The 16,686-nt window shown below is 29.3% G+C and overlaps 1 protein-coding gene across 1 annotated transcript in view; it reads right to left on the minus strand.

Annotated features, from left to right (window-relative positions):
- Window positions 1-16,686, minus strand: part of LOC117171570 (acid sphingomyelinase-like phosphodiesterase 3a) — a 207,162-nt gene that overhangs the window by 12,452 nt on the left and 178,024 nt on the right. Inside the window, exons 7-8 of the mRNA XM_033359005.1 lie at window positions 7,667-7,847; window positions 2,335-2,444 (exon numbers count right to left, since the gene is read on the minus strand). Of these exons, the coding sequence (XP_033214896.1) occupies window positions 2,335-2,444; window positions 7,667-7,847 (291 nt within the window). The remainder of the gene's footprint in view (window positions 1-2,334; window positions 2,445-7,666; window positions 7,848-16,686) is intronic.

Below are 16,686 nucleotides of genomic sequence, written 5' to 3' on the forward strand. Positions count from 1 at the left end.
TTGGAGGAGATTATGTTGAGAAATAAAAAAAAAAAATTCTTAAAAACGTTGTTTTTCTTGGTCAGGCCGGAAACTTATCAATCCACCCTCGTATATACCCTTCCACCAGAAAAGCGGATGACATACGACGTAGGACAACCAAAATGTTACGCCATGCTCAAGTTCGCTCCTTAAACATAACAAAACAATAAAAAACCGTAATTAGAGAAGTCAATCGGAATAAGGACATTATAATATTACCCTCAGACAAAGGCAGCACAACATTAATAATTAATACAGAAGACTGTAACAACAAAATCATGGCCCTTCAAACTGATGATACGTGCACAAAACTTGAAAAGGACCCTACAAAAACAAAAGCCTATGAAACAAAAACCCTTTTTGAAGACTCTAAACTTGACAACCAAGCAATACCTAAATTAATACCTACTAATTCCATCTCTCGAAGAATATACGGGCTTCCAAAAATCCACAAAGATCAGATTACACTCAGACTGATCTTCAGCGAAATAAACATACCAACTTACAGCCTAGAAAACTTCGTCGCTACAAAACTAAATCCTTTTGCAGGAAACTCAATCACTTACGTCCAAAACTCATTTGACTTTATCAACAAGATGCAACAGATTCACATACAACCTCAATACATCCAAGTGAGTTTCGACATAGTATATTGTATTAAGAAAGTACCAATCACTGATACAATCGATATTGTTAAATCTTTTACAAACTTCTCTTCGGAGTTCTTACCTTTGATAGAACATTGTCTCAATAATACTTACTTCTCTTTCCACAATGAAATCTACGAATAAACCTCAGGGGCAGCAATGGGATCTCCAATCTCATCTGTAATAACCAAGATATTTATGGAACATCTAGAAACTAAAATCTTCAACCAAGCCAAGCTTAAACCGAAATTTTGGTTTCGTTACGTTCATGACACTTTTGTCATCTGGCGACATGGACGAGATGAACCAAGTGAGTTTTTCGATTTCATTAATCGATTACATCATAGTATCTAGGAAATTCAACAAATGGAAAATTGACTTTCTTGGACGCATTACTTTACAAAAGATCTGATAACAAATTAGGACATGAAGTTTACAGAAAACTCACTCATACAAAGAGATAACTGCATGCCTCCTCCCAACATCAATCATCACAAAAAAAAATCGGTCATCCACTGTCTTGTATACAGAGGGGCTCCATTACAGATAAAGATAACTTAAAAAAGGAATTAGAAAACGTTAAACATCCGAGGTGTCACAAAACAAATAGGAAGAATGCTCAACGAACACAACATCCATACCATATTTAAACCACCTGCGAAAATAGAACAAATACTAAATAACTCTCGAGACTAAACGCACCCCTCAGTGATCCGGGAGTACATAAAATCCTTTGCTTTTGCGGCAAACTCTATATTAGAGAAACCGGGAAAGCGGTCAGCCAACGTATAAAGGTACATGAGAGTATAATCAGGCTAAAACATTTAACGCAATCAGCACTAGCTAACATCATATCGAAATAAGACATAACATCTTATTTCACAAAACAGCAGTCATTGCAAAAACGCACAGCATCTTTGCAAGAAAACATAGAGAAGCAAATAAAATCTTAAAACACCATAATAATATCAATAGGAATAATGGATATAATACCAATCCGATTTGACTTTCAAAAAAAGACTTGATTGGCCAATCAGGTTTGACCAGTCCTGACGGTGGGGCGCTCTGGCCAATTACAGGCATCGTAGTAAGTATACATAAGAACAGCATAACCTGAAATCTCAGTTTCAGGTCAGCTCTGAAGAAATGAACTGAAATGTTCACGGAACGTTGACAAAATTCGTAGTTTTTTACACGATTGGAGCCTCATCAAATTTATTTCAGTTATGTAAAACGTAGATCGTGATTGCCGATGCGCTAAAGTTTTGTCATAAAAGCGATACAAATAAAAAAAATAGAAAAAATTTGATTTGTATCTTTAAACATTTTGAAACAAAGGCGTTTATTATCACGAAAAATTATTTATCATAATTTGCTTCGCATTTATATAAATATATAAACAATTTACGAAATAAAAAATTACGTGTCTTTTTTATATCTAAAGTATGAAGAAACAATATTCGAGGAGGTTTTAATTTTTAGTTGTGAATATGAAATAGAATCTCCTATAAACATCCTTTAGAAAAAATGTTTTCGGTTAAAGTGTCTCATTTCACAAACTGTTATGTAAATTTTTGTGCTATTGTTGCAATTTCAGGTAAAATATACAATTTTGATATAATCCTTATGGTTCCATATTTAATATAAAACACTTAGAAATACCCACCTGGCCCGATGTTTTGTCAAACTCGTAGAGCCTCAAACCAGGATTATTCGGGCCACCTTGTTGATATGGGGTGATGCTCGGAGCCATCATAATCCAGGACACGGGTGAGCCTTTTGACATGAAAATATTTTTTCATCAATATTCTTATACTAACGAAAGATGTTCTTCAGTAAAACTTTGAAAAATTCTTTCACGCCCCTTCTATTGATCCTAAACATTTTTTGAGAAAATGAATATTCTTCCTTCAAAAATAAAAGACGAAAACAAATTTGACTTTCTTTTTAGAAGAACCCTTTCTTATTTCTTTATCTTGATCTGTTTCGATACAGCTTTTTACGCTCGTTTTATAAAATTAAACCATTTTTTTTAAAGAAAAAAATTTTCATTTTTAAAAACGATGGTCAAAAATAAATTTGATTTGATTTTGATTAGATTTTTTACGATCGAACATAAGTTTTAAGTTTTTCGGTACACTTAATCATGCTTGCGCATGGGTGCCAATTTTCTCAAATTATATTTTTCCTACAAAAATTTAATTTTTCTTTTTAATATCGAGTTTCTTCAATAAAAAACTCTAGTTTTCTTTTTGGTATAAAAAGTTTTATAAAGCGTCCTTCCATGAAAAAAATCAAATTTATCATTGACATTTATTTTTGAAGAGCAAATTTTTTAAATCAACAAATTTTTATATTCTATAAAAAAAAGCATTAAAAAACTGATCAAAAAAGACTTGGCAAAAAATTTTGCATTGTCATTCAAAGATTTACAAACCTCAAAAATAGACGTTATCTACTTAAAAATCACTCGACGTTTATTTTCAGAAATAAAAAGTGAAATTATCACAAATTTAAAGAAAAATTACTAAAATTAATACTTTTTAATTTTCATCGAAATTAAATTAAAAGCTTCCTAATTGAGGTTCTTAGAACAATCATCAATTATTATCAGATGATTAATATGACAACTAAGTGTCATTCCCAAGTAATTGTTGGTCAAATTTATCGCACGTAATGTAAATAAAAAATTAATTAACAAATGAAATATTTCGCTTTTTGATGAGCTATTGTTTACTATTTATTTAACTATTTAATTATTTATTCACTTATTTTCGTTATCGATGTTAACAATGAAACTGATTCTGCAATCAATAAGCTTGTGATGAAAAAAAACAGATTGGTTTAAAATAACTTACATAAGCCAATTCTTAAGCGATGTTGGATTTTTCATTCCGAAAAATTTATTATTGAATTTTAAAAAGTTGGGTGTGGTGAATATTTGAATTTTTGTTTCTGAAAAATCTTATGCTAATCCATATCGTAAAAAAAATGTTATCTTGTAAGAATTTTTTGTATGCTCAGTATCATTATCATTTAGGTTAAATGCGCAGGAGCACATTTAAAAAATTCTTAGTAGCGAATTTAATTATGACGCAGAAATTAAATTTGAAAATACTGAAAATTATAATTAAAAAAAAATCCACACTCTGGGTATTTACAGGCAGGATGGACTTTTTTCTTAATTTTCTTTAAATTATGGCATAGTAGTGATTGGCAATAATAAAAGCTTCTTACACCATATTATTTATTAATTTTATAAATCAATTATGTTGAGATGTTTCGTAATGAAAATGTGTCATTCAATATTACTTTATGATATTATAAACAAATTATATAAACTATTTTTTTAATTTAAATATCTAAAGGCAAATAAAAAATATTTTTCTTTTAATTCTCCTTAGATTATGTTGCGCAAAACAATTCAATCCAGTACTGAAACATCCTATAATATTTTATTTAGGAAATCTTTTTCAGGCAAGAGAATTTTATTGTAAATTAATCTATATTACTAATATCTTTCTCAGTGTCTAAAAATAGAAAAAAAAACAAATAATTTATTTAATGAATTATGTGTGACCTATACCAAAATGGTTTTCATTTTCAATTTTTTTTCATGGAGCTAGAGAAGAATTTGGTTAAAGCTAGAAAATTAAAACCATTTTGGTATAAGACTACTAGATCAAAAATTCTTATTTAGTGTTTTTAGTTCTTTTTTATTTAGGAACAAGTATTTAAGCATAAAATGTTGTGTCTTTTGAATAGTAGCGTTCTTTTAGAATTGACTGTATTCATTTCCAGATACCTAGAAATAATTGGTTTTCTCGTAAAATTTACTGACAACTGTATGAGACGAAATAACTTTGTTTTAAAATTTTTTCATGTCAATAACAATAAGTAATTGAATAATGAATAATTAAAAATTCAAACACTGAAATTGTTCATTAATTTTGTGGTAACATTAGGTGGCATAAATTTGACCAACAATTACTCGGCAATGCTTTCTAGTTGTGATATTATTCATCCAATAATAATTGATAATTGTTTAAAAAACCTTAATCAAAAATGCGCTTTGAAACTTTTTTTGTCCTGAAAACTGTGCTTTTTCAATCTTGTAAAATGTACATAACTAGCCCCTAGACTTTAAACTACATTAACATAACAATTAACAAGTATTATTTTTGAAACCCACTTTTTAAAATTTATCTTTGTTGTATAAGAGGAATTTTTTCCTTTACTTTTTTAGCTTAACAGAAAAATCAGTTTTTTCCCTTCACCAGGAGCTTTAAGGTTAAATAGCGGGATTATTATTTTATATTTCTGATGAAAAGCGATGAGTGATTTTTGAGTATATAACTTCTATTTTGTTTATTCGTAGCTCTTTAAATGGCGATAAAAAAAATATTTGACACGTACAAGGCGGATTGCGCTGTTTTTATTCAGAATAAGGATTTTTCAAAGAAAAAAAATTTGACCTTTGAAAACAGAGGTTAAAAATAAATTTGAACTGTTTTCATGCGAGAAGAAGAACGCTTTCTTTAAACATGTTTCACGGTGAGAAGAATTTGATCTCAAAGTACTTTAAGGGAAAGCGCTAAGCTGTCATTTTCAGCTGAAAAGGTTTAAAAAAATGTTATTCTGCGAAAAGAGTCCAATTTCTTTTTGAAATACATTTTGAAATAAAAAAATTATTTTAGAGTTAAAAACAGCTCAAGCAGATGATATATTATTAATCACCACTCATAGCTTATTTTCTGAAACAAAAAATAAACATCCCATTTTTCAATCATGAAGCTCCTTAAAATAAATACCTTAGCCTTCTTTTCCAAATTTTTTTTTTGTGACAAATGCATCATGAAGAAAAATTTCTGGAAATTTATAGACATGTTTAAATTTAATTTGGGGCAATTTATGGTACAATAGCATTAATTAAATGTAATATTACCATAAATTACTAAACAATTTCCTAAATTTCCGTAAATTTATAAAAATGTTTAAAATTAAATTTTGCGTTATTTATGAATTACAATTTTTACCTGTAAACTTACTATAAATTACTCAAAATTTCCATATTTTGCAGAAATTTATAGACATGCTCAAATTGAATTATGGACAATTTATTGTAAGTTTGCATAAATTACCTGTAATTTATGATAACATCCGATATTTATCTGTAAACTTAATATAAATGACCGAAAATTTCCATAAATTTCCTGAAATTTGCAGAGATATGTGAATTGAATTTTTCACTATTTATTGTAAGTGACCATAAATTACATATAATATTAACATTAATAATAAGAAAAATCATAAATTTCCGGAATTTAAAAAAATGTTTAGAATTGAATTTTAAGTAATTTATGATGATTTGCCGTATTTACATTTAAAATTATTATAAATAATCGAATATTTCTGGAAATTTGCAGACATTTTAAAATTAAATTTCGAAAAATGTAGGTCAAGATACCGTAAATTACCTATAATCTTGCCATAAATTACCAAGTTTCTAAATAAATTTTCGGAAATTTATGAAGACGTATAACGTGAATTTTCGGTAATTTGTGATAAGTTTCCATATTCACCTGCAAAATTACCGTACGTGACCAAAAATTTCTACTAATTCCGAAAATTAATTTAAAAAATTTTAATGAAATTTTGTTTAATTTATAGTCTGTTATCATATTGACCTGTAGACTTACTATAAATAACTGAAAATTTAAAAGAAAATTTAGGAAATTTATAAAAATGTTTAAAATTGAATATTTGGTAATTTATAGTAATTTATCATATAAACCTGTAAAATTAACACTAATCATCGAAAATTTACAGATATTTTTAAATTGAATGTTGAGAAATTCATGGTGAGGCAACATAAATGACTGTAAGATTACCATAAATTACGAAAAAAATTTAAAAATGTATAAAAATGTTTCAAATTAAATTTTGGGTAATTTTCCAGTCGACATAAAATTTGGCGACGTCTTTATGACATCTTTACGACATCTTTACGACATCTTTACGCCATCCTATGTCCATGTCGTTTCGATGTCTTTGCGATATCGTAAAGACATCCTCAGATCATAGGACTTATTTACGATATCGTAAAGACACCATAACGACATGGACATAGGATGTCGTAAAGTTGTCGTAAAGATGTCGTAAAGTTGTCGTAAAGATATCGTAACGATGTCGTAAGGACGTCGCCAAACCTTGTGCCCACTGGGTTATGATTATGATACTTATCTGTGAACTTAGTATAAATAAATAAAAATTTCCATAAATATCTGGAAATTTGTAAACATTTGTAAATATTAATTTAGACAATTTATCATAAGTCACCATAAATTATCTTTAATATTACCATAAATTACTGAAAAATTTCCGGAAATTTATAAACATGTACAAAATTGAATTTTGGGACATTCATGGTTAGACACCATAAATGACCTTCAATATTACTATAAATTACCGAAATTTTTCAGTAGTATACATGCATGTTTAAATTGAATTTTGGGAAATGTATGATAAGTTGGCATAAATTTTGTATTACTTATCTTGACTGTATTTCTAGAAATGTCTGAAAACGTGCACTCGTCGAAAATGCCCTTTTTCCCCCCTAAGTGCATAATATAAATTTTTTTTAATTAAAGTCAAATTTGTTTTTTATATTTATTTTTGAAATTAAAGTACTTATTTTCTCAAAAAATTCTTAAGCTAAGTAGAAAAAGTTTTAAAAAATCGATCGAAATTTTGACTAATCTCCGAACACAAACCTAGAATTTGAAAAACATTCTTTATGTAACAATTCAGAATTTAACTTTGACTTAGGCATTTTTAAAAATCATGTAGAAATATAATAATTATGAACAATATTAAGCAATAAATAATAGACCGTATATAATAAATAATATGCTATAAACAATCAATAACACACAATATCTTAAAGTATTAAATATTAAATAATAAATAATAGATTAGATATAATAAATAATAAGTACCTATGTCACTGTAGACGACTCGAAATGTGTCAGAATGCCAATGTCCGAAGAACTGTCCGCGAATAATATCGGCATATTGGCGAACCAATTGAAGGTACCTCGTATTGTGTTTTTCCTTTAGACCTCCGGCCCCGTGTTCTCTTTCATCCACTCCAGGCGCTGTGTGACCAACGATATATACCTGAAATACATAAAAAATAGGGCGGATTAAGGCCATGTGATGAGTATAACGCCTTTACGACATATTTACGACATCTTTACGACAACTTTACGACATCCTATGTCCATGTCGTTAAGGACTCTTTACGATATCGTAAATAAGTCGTATGGTCTGACGATGTCTTTACGATATCGCAAAGACACCGAAACGACATGGATATAGGATGTCGTAAAGTTTCTGTGAAGATGTCGTAAGGATGTTGTAAAGACGTCACCAAATTTTGTGCCTACTGGGAAGTCAGCCCTAAGATCAATATTTTTTCACCCATATTGAAAAATAAAAGTTTAAATAACGAGGAAATTTTTTTTCCGGGAAATCTTAATAAATATTAAAGGATCGTTTGTGGCCTTGCAAAGAGTTGGATAAAGAATAAAGTTTATTTATGCAAATAATGATTATCGACAGACACATTTAGGTTTTAGAGCAGAAGTTTGACTTTTAACTTCCTCGGACGGTAATCATGCAATCTGTTTTACCTACAGACCGCTAGAAGTTCGAAGTTGTCTACTCGCTGCTCTAGTGCTGCTATGAAACAGCTAATACCAGACTGATACGTATGTCAGACCAAATATCCCAGTGGGCACAAATTTTGGCGACGTCTTGACGACATCGTTACGACATCTTTATGACAACTTTACGACATCATATGTTCATGTCGTTAAGGTGCCTTTAAGGTATCGTTAATAAGACGTATGATCTGATGATGTCTTTACGATATCGCAAAGACACCGAAATGACATGGATATAGGATGTCGCAAAGATGTCGTAAATATGTCGTAAAGATGTCATAAAGACGTGGCCAAATTTTATGTCGACTGGCATGTTTAGTGGCATTTCAAGTGTAAACATTAGTTTTTGCATTATTGAGTATTCTAATATTACGCCACGCTCGATCGGTAACATCAAAACCTATAAGGCTATACCACTTGGTGGACTGCAAAGCATTGTTTAGATATGAGTTTGACTAAAATAAATTAATTTCGGTGAAATTAAGTAAAAAATCGTGATTTAGCTTTGCTTTTAAGAAAGAAAAGTCATTTGTTTCATTATTGTTGGCATTTTGGAAAATGTGCGATTAGGCAATCCACCTCGAAAAATTATAATTTGCATTAATTAAGGTTCTAACCTCAATTGCCGGCGACTTATGTCATAATAATTTTCGATAAGAAGTCATTTTAAGTAGTTTCATATCAAATCAAGTTATATCAAAGAGAATTTAAAACATTTTAAGTGATCTTAGAATTTCTTAAGAGATTTTTAACGATTTCAAAAAATTTTAAAAGAATGCAGAAAAATTGAACCATTTTCATGGAATTCTTAAGATTTTTGAAACAATCCAAAAAAGTTAAAGGATTTGCAAGAGATTTGATCAAATTTTAAGAAACTTTAGATGATTTCAAAGAATGTCAAGCGAGTTACTGAAAAGTTATTTCAAAAGATTTTAATGAATATGAAGAGATTTTAATTCATGTAATTTTTTAATATTTAAAGGAATTTAAGAAAATTCAAAGGATTTTAATTAACTTTACTCAATTTCGAAAATTTTAAATCGATTTAAAGAAGTAGAAGGAATTCAAAAAGAAATCGGAGGATCTAAAGGATTTTTCAAACAAAAACTAACGAATTTCCGAAATTCAAGTGATTTTAAGGAATTACCATAGGGACTTGACGGGATTTCAAGATTTTCATTTAAAGGAATAATTTTAAAGCTATTTAAAAAGTTTTTAAGAAAGATTTTAATAAATTTTAAGAGAATTCAAGTAATTAATTTTAGTCACTTTTAAAAATTTTTAAATTATTTCAAAGAAGTTGAAGGCAATCCAAAAAAATTCGGAAGACTCTGAGGATTTCTAAGAAATTAAGTGATTTTCAGGAATTACTAGGGAGTTGGCGGAATCTTAAAGCTTCTTTTTAAAGCATTTAAAAATAATCAAATCTTAGGTTTAAAGGATTTAATGATTTACAAGACATTTTATAAGATTTTACGACAGTTTTACTGATTTTAAAGAAAGTCAAGCGAGGTCCCAGTGGGCGCAAAATTTGGCGACGTCTTTACGACTTCGTTACGACATCTTTACGACATCTTTACGACATATTTACGACATCTTTGCGACATCTTTGCGACATAAAATCTCTATGTCGTAAAGATGTCTTTGCGGTATCGTAAAGACATCGGCAGATCATACGACTTATTTAAGATATCGTAAAGACATCTTAACAACATGGGCATAGGATGTCGTAAAGTTGTCGTAAAGATGTCGTAAAGATGTCGTATAGACGTCGCCAAACTGTGTGCCCACTGGGTTATTAAGAAGTTATGAAAGCAGATGTAATAAATTTTTGGAGATTTCAAGGTTTTTAAAGATATTGATTTATCTAAGGAATTTCAAGAGATTTTAAGGAGTCTAAGAAAATTTAAAGGATTTTGGATTTAAAAGATTTGAATTAATTTTAGTCAATTTTACAATATTTTAAACTATTTCAAAGAAGTTGTAAAGAGTTCAAAAAAATTCGGAGGACTTTAAGGATTTTCAAGAAATCTTACAAGATTTTTAAGAATTGATGTGATTTCAAAGAATTATGAGGGACTTGGCGGAATCTTCAAGTTTCTTTTTAAAGGGTTTAAAACTAATTCAAAAATAATTCAAAGAGGTTAAAGGATTTAAAAGTTATTTTGTAAGGTTTTAAGACACTTTTAGAGGTCTTAAAGCATTTCAAGGGAGTTTTTGAAAAATTATTTAAAATGATTTTAATGAATTTGAAAAAGTTCAAAGATTTTAAGGATTTTTAAGAGATGTAAAGGAATTTAAAAAAACGTGAAAGATTTTAAAAGATTTGAATTAATTTAAGTCATTTTCGAGAAACTTTGAAAGATTTCAAATGATTGTAAGAAGTTGAAGAGATTTAAAAAAAAATCGGAAGAGTTTAAGGATTATCAAGAAATTTTACAGGATTTCTAAAAGAATCACTTCGGACTTGACGGGATTTTAAAGTTTAGTTTTAAAGGATTTAAAAATATTTCCATAAATTTTAGTGACCTTAAAGAATGTTAAGCATTTAATTTAAAAGTTATTTGCAAAAATTCAAAGAATTTAAGGATTGTCAAGAGATTTAAAGGAATTTAAGAATATTTAAAAGATTTTACGTGATTGAAACTAATTTTAGTTAATTTCAAAATACTTCAAAAGATTTGAAATGATTGCGAAGAATTCAAAGGCATTAAAAAAAAGGCGGAGAAGTTTAAGGATTTTCAAGAAGTCTTATATGATTCCTAAGAAGGATGACAGTCTTTGATAATTTTTGTTTTCTCAAAGTGCAAGAATAGTCTCATGACATCTTTGAAAAACACATTTTAACGATGTACCAAAATTCAAAAATTTTGACCGCCAACTATCCCAACAATGCAACCTAACCTCAATCACGGCACATTATTTTTTTTCTTGATAGATTGTCCAAATTGCACACTTGCACAATTGCTAACAATAATTAAAGAAATGACTTTTCTATCTGAGAAGCAAAGCCATATCACGATTTTTCACTTACTTTCGCCTACAAAAATTCATTTTAGTCAAACTCCTATCCCAGTGGGCACAAAATTTGGCGACGTCTTTACGATATCGTTACGACATATTTACGATAACTTTACGATATCCTATGTCCATGTCGTTAAGGTGTCTTTACGATATCGTAAATAAGTTGCATGATCTGACGGTGTCTTTACGACATCGTAAAGACATCGAAACTACATGTACATAGGATGTCGTAAAGTTGTCGTAAGGATGTCGTTACGATGTCGTAAAGACGTCGCTAAATTTTGTGCCCATTGGGATGTAATGAATGCTTCTCAGTCCACCAAGTGGTAAGGCCTTACAGATTTCGACTCTACGGACCTCGTATAACGTAATGTTAGAATAATCAATTTGTGCATAATGTTTATGAGCGACTTCTGTTGTTTTTCCTCACTTTGCTAAATATAAACCTCATAACTAGCCCATTGACAACATTGCAAACTGCTTGCAGGGTTTGACGACAGCACGGTTGGTAATTCCCCAAAATAGTAATTGAAAAAAAGCTTTCTTCACTATTCTAATTATTTAGGACCAGGAACACATTCTTGCATGCCTTCTATATAAATTACAAAATTTTTAACACGATATCTCACTCCATGTGGACGTAAGTTGGGAAAGAAATCTTCCAATGGTATTTTCTTCAAGCAACATTTTTTCTCAAAATTTCCACCGAAACAAAGCAGAGACATGAACTTTATTACCTCCTATTTCATTTCCCAAACTTTCAGAGCGATACCTCACTGCGTTTAGACGAAAGTTGGGAAAGAAAAATTGAAGACCAGGTTTGGTCACGTGACCCTCTCGTCACATGGCCTTAAAAATATAAAATTTTCATGGATTTTCTTCCCATAAAATTAAATAGGAAAAAATTGGGTAGTATTGGGTCGGCTTGATGTTTTAAATAAAAAAAACTCTGAAAGATTTTGATATGGAAACAGTTTTTAGAGTTGAATCAAACATTATAGTACTTTATATAACATAATTTTAGATTGTTTAACTTGATTTCCAATTTTTTAGACTCCTATACTTACTAGTTAAATAATCAATTAGATGAAATAATCAATTGAATGAAATTATCAATTATCTTCAACTCCCATATTTTTTCCTATTGAATCCTTCCCAGTGGGAAAAAAATTTGGCGACGTCTTTACGACATCGTTACGACATCTTTACGACGTCCTATATCCATGTCGTTTCGGTCTCTTTGCGATATCGTAAAGACATCATCAGATCATACGACTTATTTACGATATCGTAAAGACACCTCACCGACATGGACATAGAATGTCATTAAGTTGTCGTGAAGACGTCGTAACGGTGTCGTAAAGACGTCGCCATACTTTGTGCCAACTGAGTTTACTTCGAAATTATAGTTACACTACTGATATTTCATCTTTTATACACCTAGAGTTCTTAAATACCCGATAATTTAAGTTCAGGTCATATAATCGAAAATATGGCAGAATTTAGGAGAATCGAAAAGAATTTAAGGGAATTTAAAAAATGTGTCATAGTTTTGATTTTAATAAAAAAATAATTAAATTTATGCAAAAAAAGAAAAGAATTTTAAAACCAAAAAGACGAATTGCCAACAAATAAAGATTTTACACTCAAAAAAATAAATAAAATTTTTTCTAAATTATTGAAACTTCAAACCAGACGACAATTTTTCTTTACAAAAATTCACTTTGCAAACAAAAAAACTGTCAAACAAAAAATTAATTTTCCACGAAACTGATGCATTGTTACGCAAAAAAAGGAAATTACAAACTAAAAAATTATTTTCTGCAACAAATAAAAACTCGAATTTTTAACTAAAAAATATCGATCTTAACAAAAAAATTGAAATTTTACATTTTCTGCTAAATAATTAATTCTGAACAAAAAAAAAGTATTTTCCACTAAGCAGTTACATATTCAACCAGACATAAGCCTTCAATAGTTAGTAGTTAAATTTTCAATTAAAAAAGATTAATTTATAACAAGATAATTTTTAAACAAATTAGTAGAATTATCAAGCAAAGAAGAACGAACTTTTATATTTATCTCTAGCAAATAGTTGCAATTTTATCAAAAATATTAAATTTATCGTAAAGCAAAAGAACTTTTTTACAAAACAAGTTGAGTTTTCATCCAAAAAAGATTCCAGTTAACTCAGTAACATCAAAAATTAAATTTTTGTAACAAACAAATATGTATCTACGTGAAAAATTGAATGTTTAATTAAAAAAAAAAAAGAATTTTTTCAACCAAAGAGAATTAATTTTAAACAAAAAGCAAATTTTAAAATAAATTCTGAGATTCTCATAAAATGTTTTCTATTTTTTTTAAGACTAATTAATTGAGAATTAGAACCTGAGAAGATAATTCTTTTAAATTTTAAAACTTAAGTCGACCTTAATGAAGTTGTATTCCTCATGAGGAGGGTGTTATATTCTCGAAACGTCGAATGTTGTATCTGCAATAAAGGATCTAGCATCTATTTCTGCAATTTTTTTGTCTGACGTAAGTCAGCTCCAACAGAAAAAAACACTGTCCAATAAATAAACAACTCAGACGAAAAAACACCGACATCGATTTACAATCATATATATTTGGGAACAAGTGGCACACTATTTCTGGAATATCCCGGTTTTTTTCGGTTTTATTGAATTTTATCTCATTGCTCCCTGTAATGAATATTATTAGAATTTTTTCATCATTTTATGTTCCCTTTATTTAATTTAGAATTTCGCCTTTCTTACCTCTAAAAATATATTGTAGCTGAAATTAATCGTTTTATTTTATCCAATTTTCTGATTTTGGAAAGCCTGACGAAAAGGTCAGTCTCATTTTTAGAAAATTAATCCATTTCCTCTATTTGGATCTAATTGAGTATTATAAAATTACGTCATACTCGGTCGGTCACTTCGAAATCTATAAGGCCTTACCAGACGAAAGTAAGTGAGAAATCGTGAAATCCCAGTAGGGAAAAAATTTAGCGACGTCTTTATGACAGCGTTACGACATCTTTACGACAACTTCACGACATCCTGTGTCCATGTCTTTTCGGTATCTTTACGATATCGCAAAGACACTGAAACGACATGGACATAGGATGTCGTAAAGATGTCTTAAATATGTCGTAAATATGTCGCAAAGATGTCGTAAAGACGTCGCCAAATTTTGTGCCCACTGGGATGGATTTTCTGGTCAAATAGAAAAGCCATTCTTTAATTATTGTTGCAATGTGGAAAGTTTGCGATTTGGATAATCCACCAAAAAATATAGTTTGACGTGATTGAGGTCAGGTTGCATTGTTGTGATAGTTGGTGGTCAAAATTTTGAAATTTTCGTAGTGCATACAAGTGTATTCTTCAAAGATATTAAGCGATTATTTTTCACTTTGAAAGGTACAAGGAGAAAATAAGAATTATCAAAGACTCTTTAAATTCTTCGAAAACTTTTCGAATAACTTTTCAGTAACACGCTTGAAATTATTTAAATCACTTAAATTGCCTAAAAATCTTATAAAATCCCTGGCAAATACTTCAAAATTTTGGGTTCTTTTAAAAATCTTTGAAATTTTTTAAAAATCCTTTCGAATTGTTTAAAATCATTAAAAATCTGTTGAGATTTCCAAAGATCATTTAAGCTCTTTTAAAATCCTTCAAAGTCTCTTTGATATGAATCTACTTAAAATCACGTACTATCAAAAACTATTATGATATAACACAGTGGGCACGAAGTTTGGCGACGTCTTTACGACATCGTTACGACATCTTTACGACAACTTTACGACATCCTATGTCTATGTCGTTGAGGCGTCTTTATGATATCGTAAATAAGTCGTATGATCTAACGATGCCTTTACAGTATCGCAAAGAAATCGAAGCGACATGGAGATAGGATGTCGTAAAGTTGTCGTAAAGATGTCGTAACGATGTCGTAAAGACGTCGCCAAATTTTGTGCCCACTGGGAAGTCGCCGCATATTGAGGTTATAACCTCTTTTACGGAACATTATAATTTTTCGTAATGGTTTGCCTAATCGCAAACTTTCTAAATTGCCAACAAGAATGAAAAAATGAGCTTTTCTATCTTAAAAGCAAAGCTATATTACTATTTAAGAAAATTAATTTCTCCAAAATTAATTAATTTTAGTCAAATTTCTATCTAAACAGTGCTTTGTAGCCAACCTAGTAGTATAGCCTTCAAGATTTTGACGTTGCCGACAGTGTGTGACGTAACATAAGAATACTCAAGTATATCATTTCATTACTCAATTGTTTTCTAACTTTGAATTGTTTTTTTTTAAACCTGTAAGTGAGTATTGTTTTAATGATATATTAAAAATGATTCTTTTGTAATTTTTGTAATTAATAATTGATTTACTTATAATTTTAGTTTTAATTTATTTATTTCTTCTGAATTAAAGAACCAACTCTTCAACCATTTTTCAGAGATGGGCTAGCAAATAAATTTAAATCCCGGTACACTAGTTCGAATCGAATTTTAAAATTTTAATTTAGTCTTTAAAAATTGTTTGAAATTATTTCATATTGACTTTTTGAATAATTTACATTTGAATTTTGCGACCAGAAATTTTGGTAAAAAGTTCAGTCTAAAAATGAGTTCTTTTTTAGTGCCGAAGAATGATTGACTAATTTTAATAAATTGGTGGGTTATATAATATTGGATAGTTCCGAATTGTACCGGATCAAATATAATTGGTTGTAGTTCGAATAATTTTAACAAGATAAGAGCTAAAAAAGACTCTTTTTTTCCTTGAAATACACTTTTCTTGGTAACTTCGTTTTCTAAAAAATAGACAAAACATTACACAAGTTAAAAATATCACATTGTGCTTTTTAAAAAAACGTGATGCTTTCTAATTCTAAAAAAAAGCATTTCAATTAAAAATTGAAAGCTGTAGACATTTTTGAATATTAAATTCCAGATTTCCACTATTGGAGAGTGTGGTATGATGTCAATATGGGTCATGGTGTCAGAAAAGTTATCATGAAAAATCGGGTTTGGCGGAATCAGATGAAAAAGTCTTTGGCAGAAACTTAGTGCTAACAGCATATTTTAAAATACATCCAGCATGAAAATATTAGGTTATAATAGATAAATTATTTTTTTAAACTGCTAGTTTCATTAATTGTTTTTATAAACTTTTTTAATATATTTAAATTTATAAAATATTGCAACATGACATGTGGGGAATGATGTCCAAAATATTTTTTAAAT

Source organism: Belonocnema kinseyi, chromosome 4 (assembly GCF_010883055.1).
Source record: "Belonocnema kinseyi isolate 2016_QV_RU_SX_M_011 chromosome 4, B_treatae_v1, whole genome shotgun sequence".
NCBI classification, from domain to species: Eukaryota; Metazoa; Arthropoda; class Insecta; order Hymenoptera; family Cynipidae; genus Belonocnema; species Belonocnema kinseyi.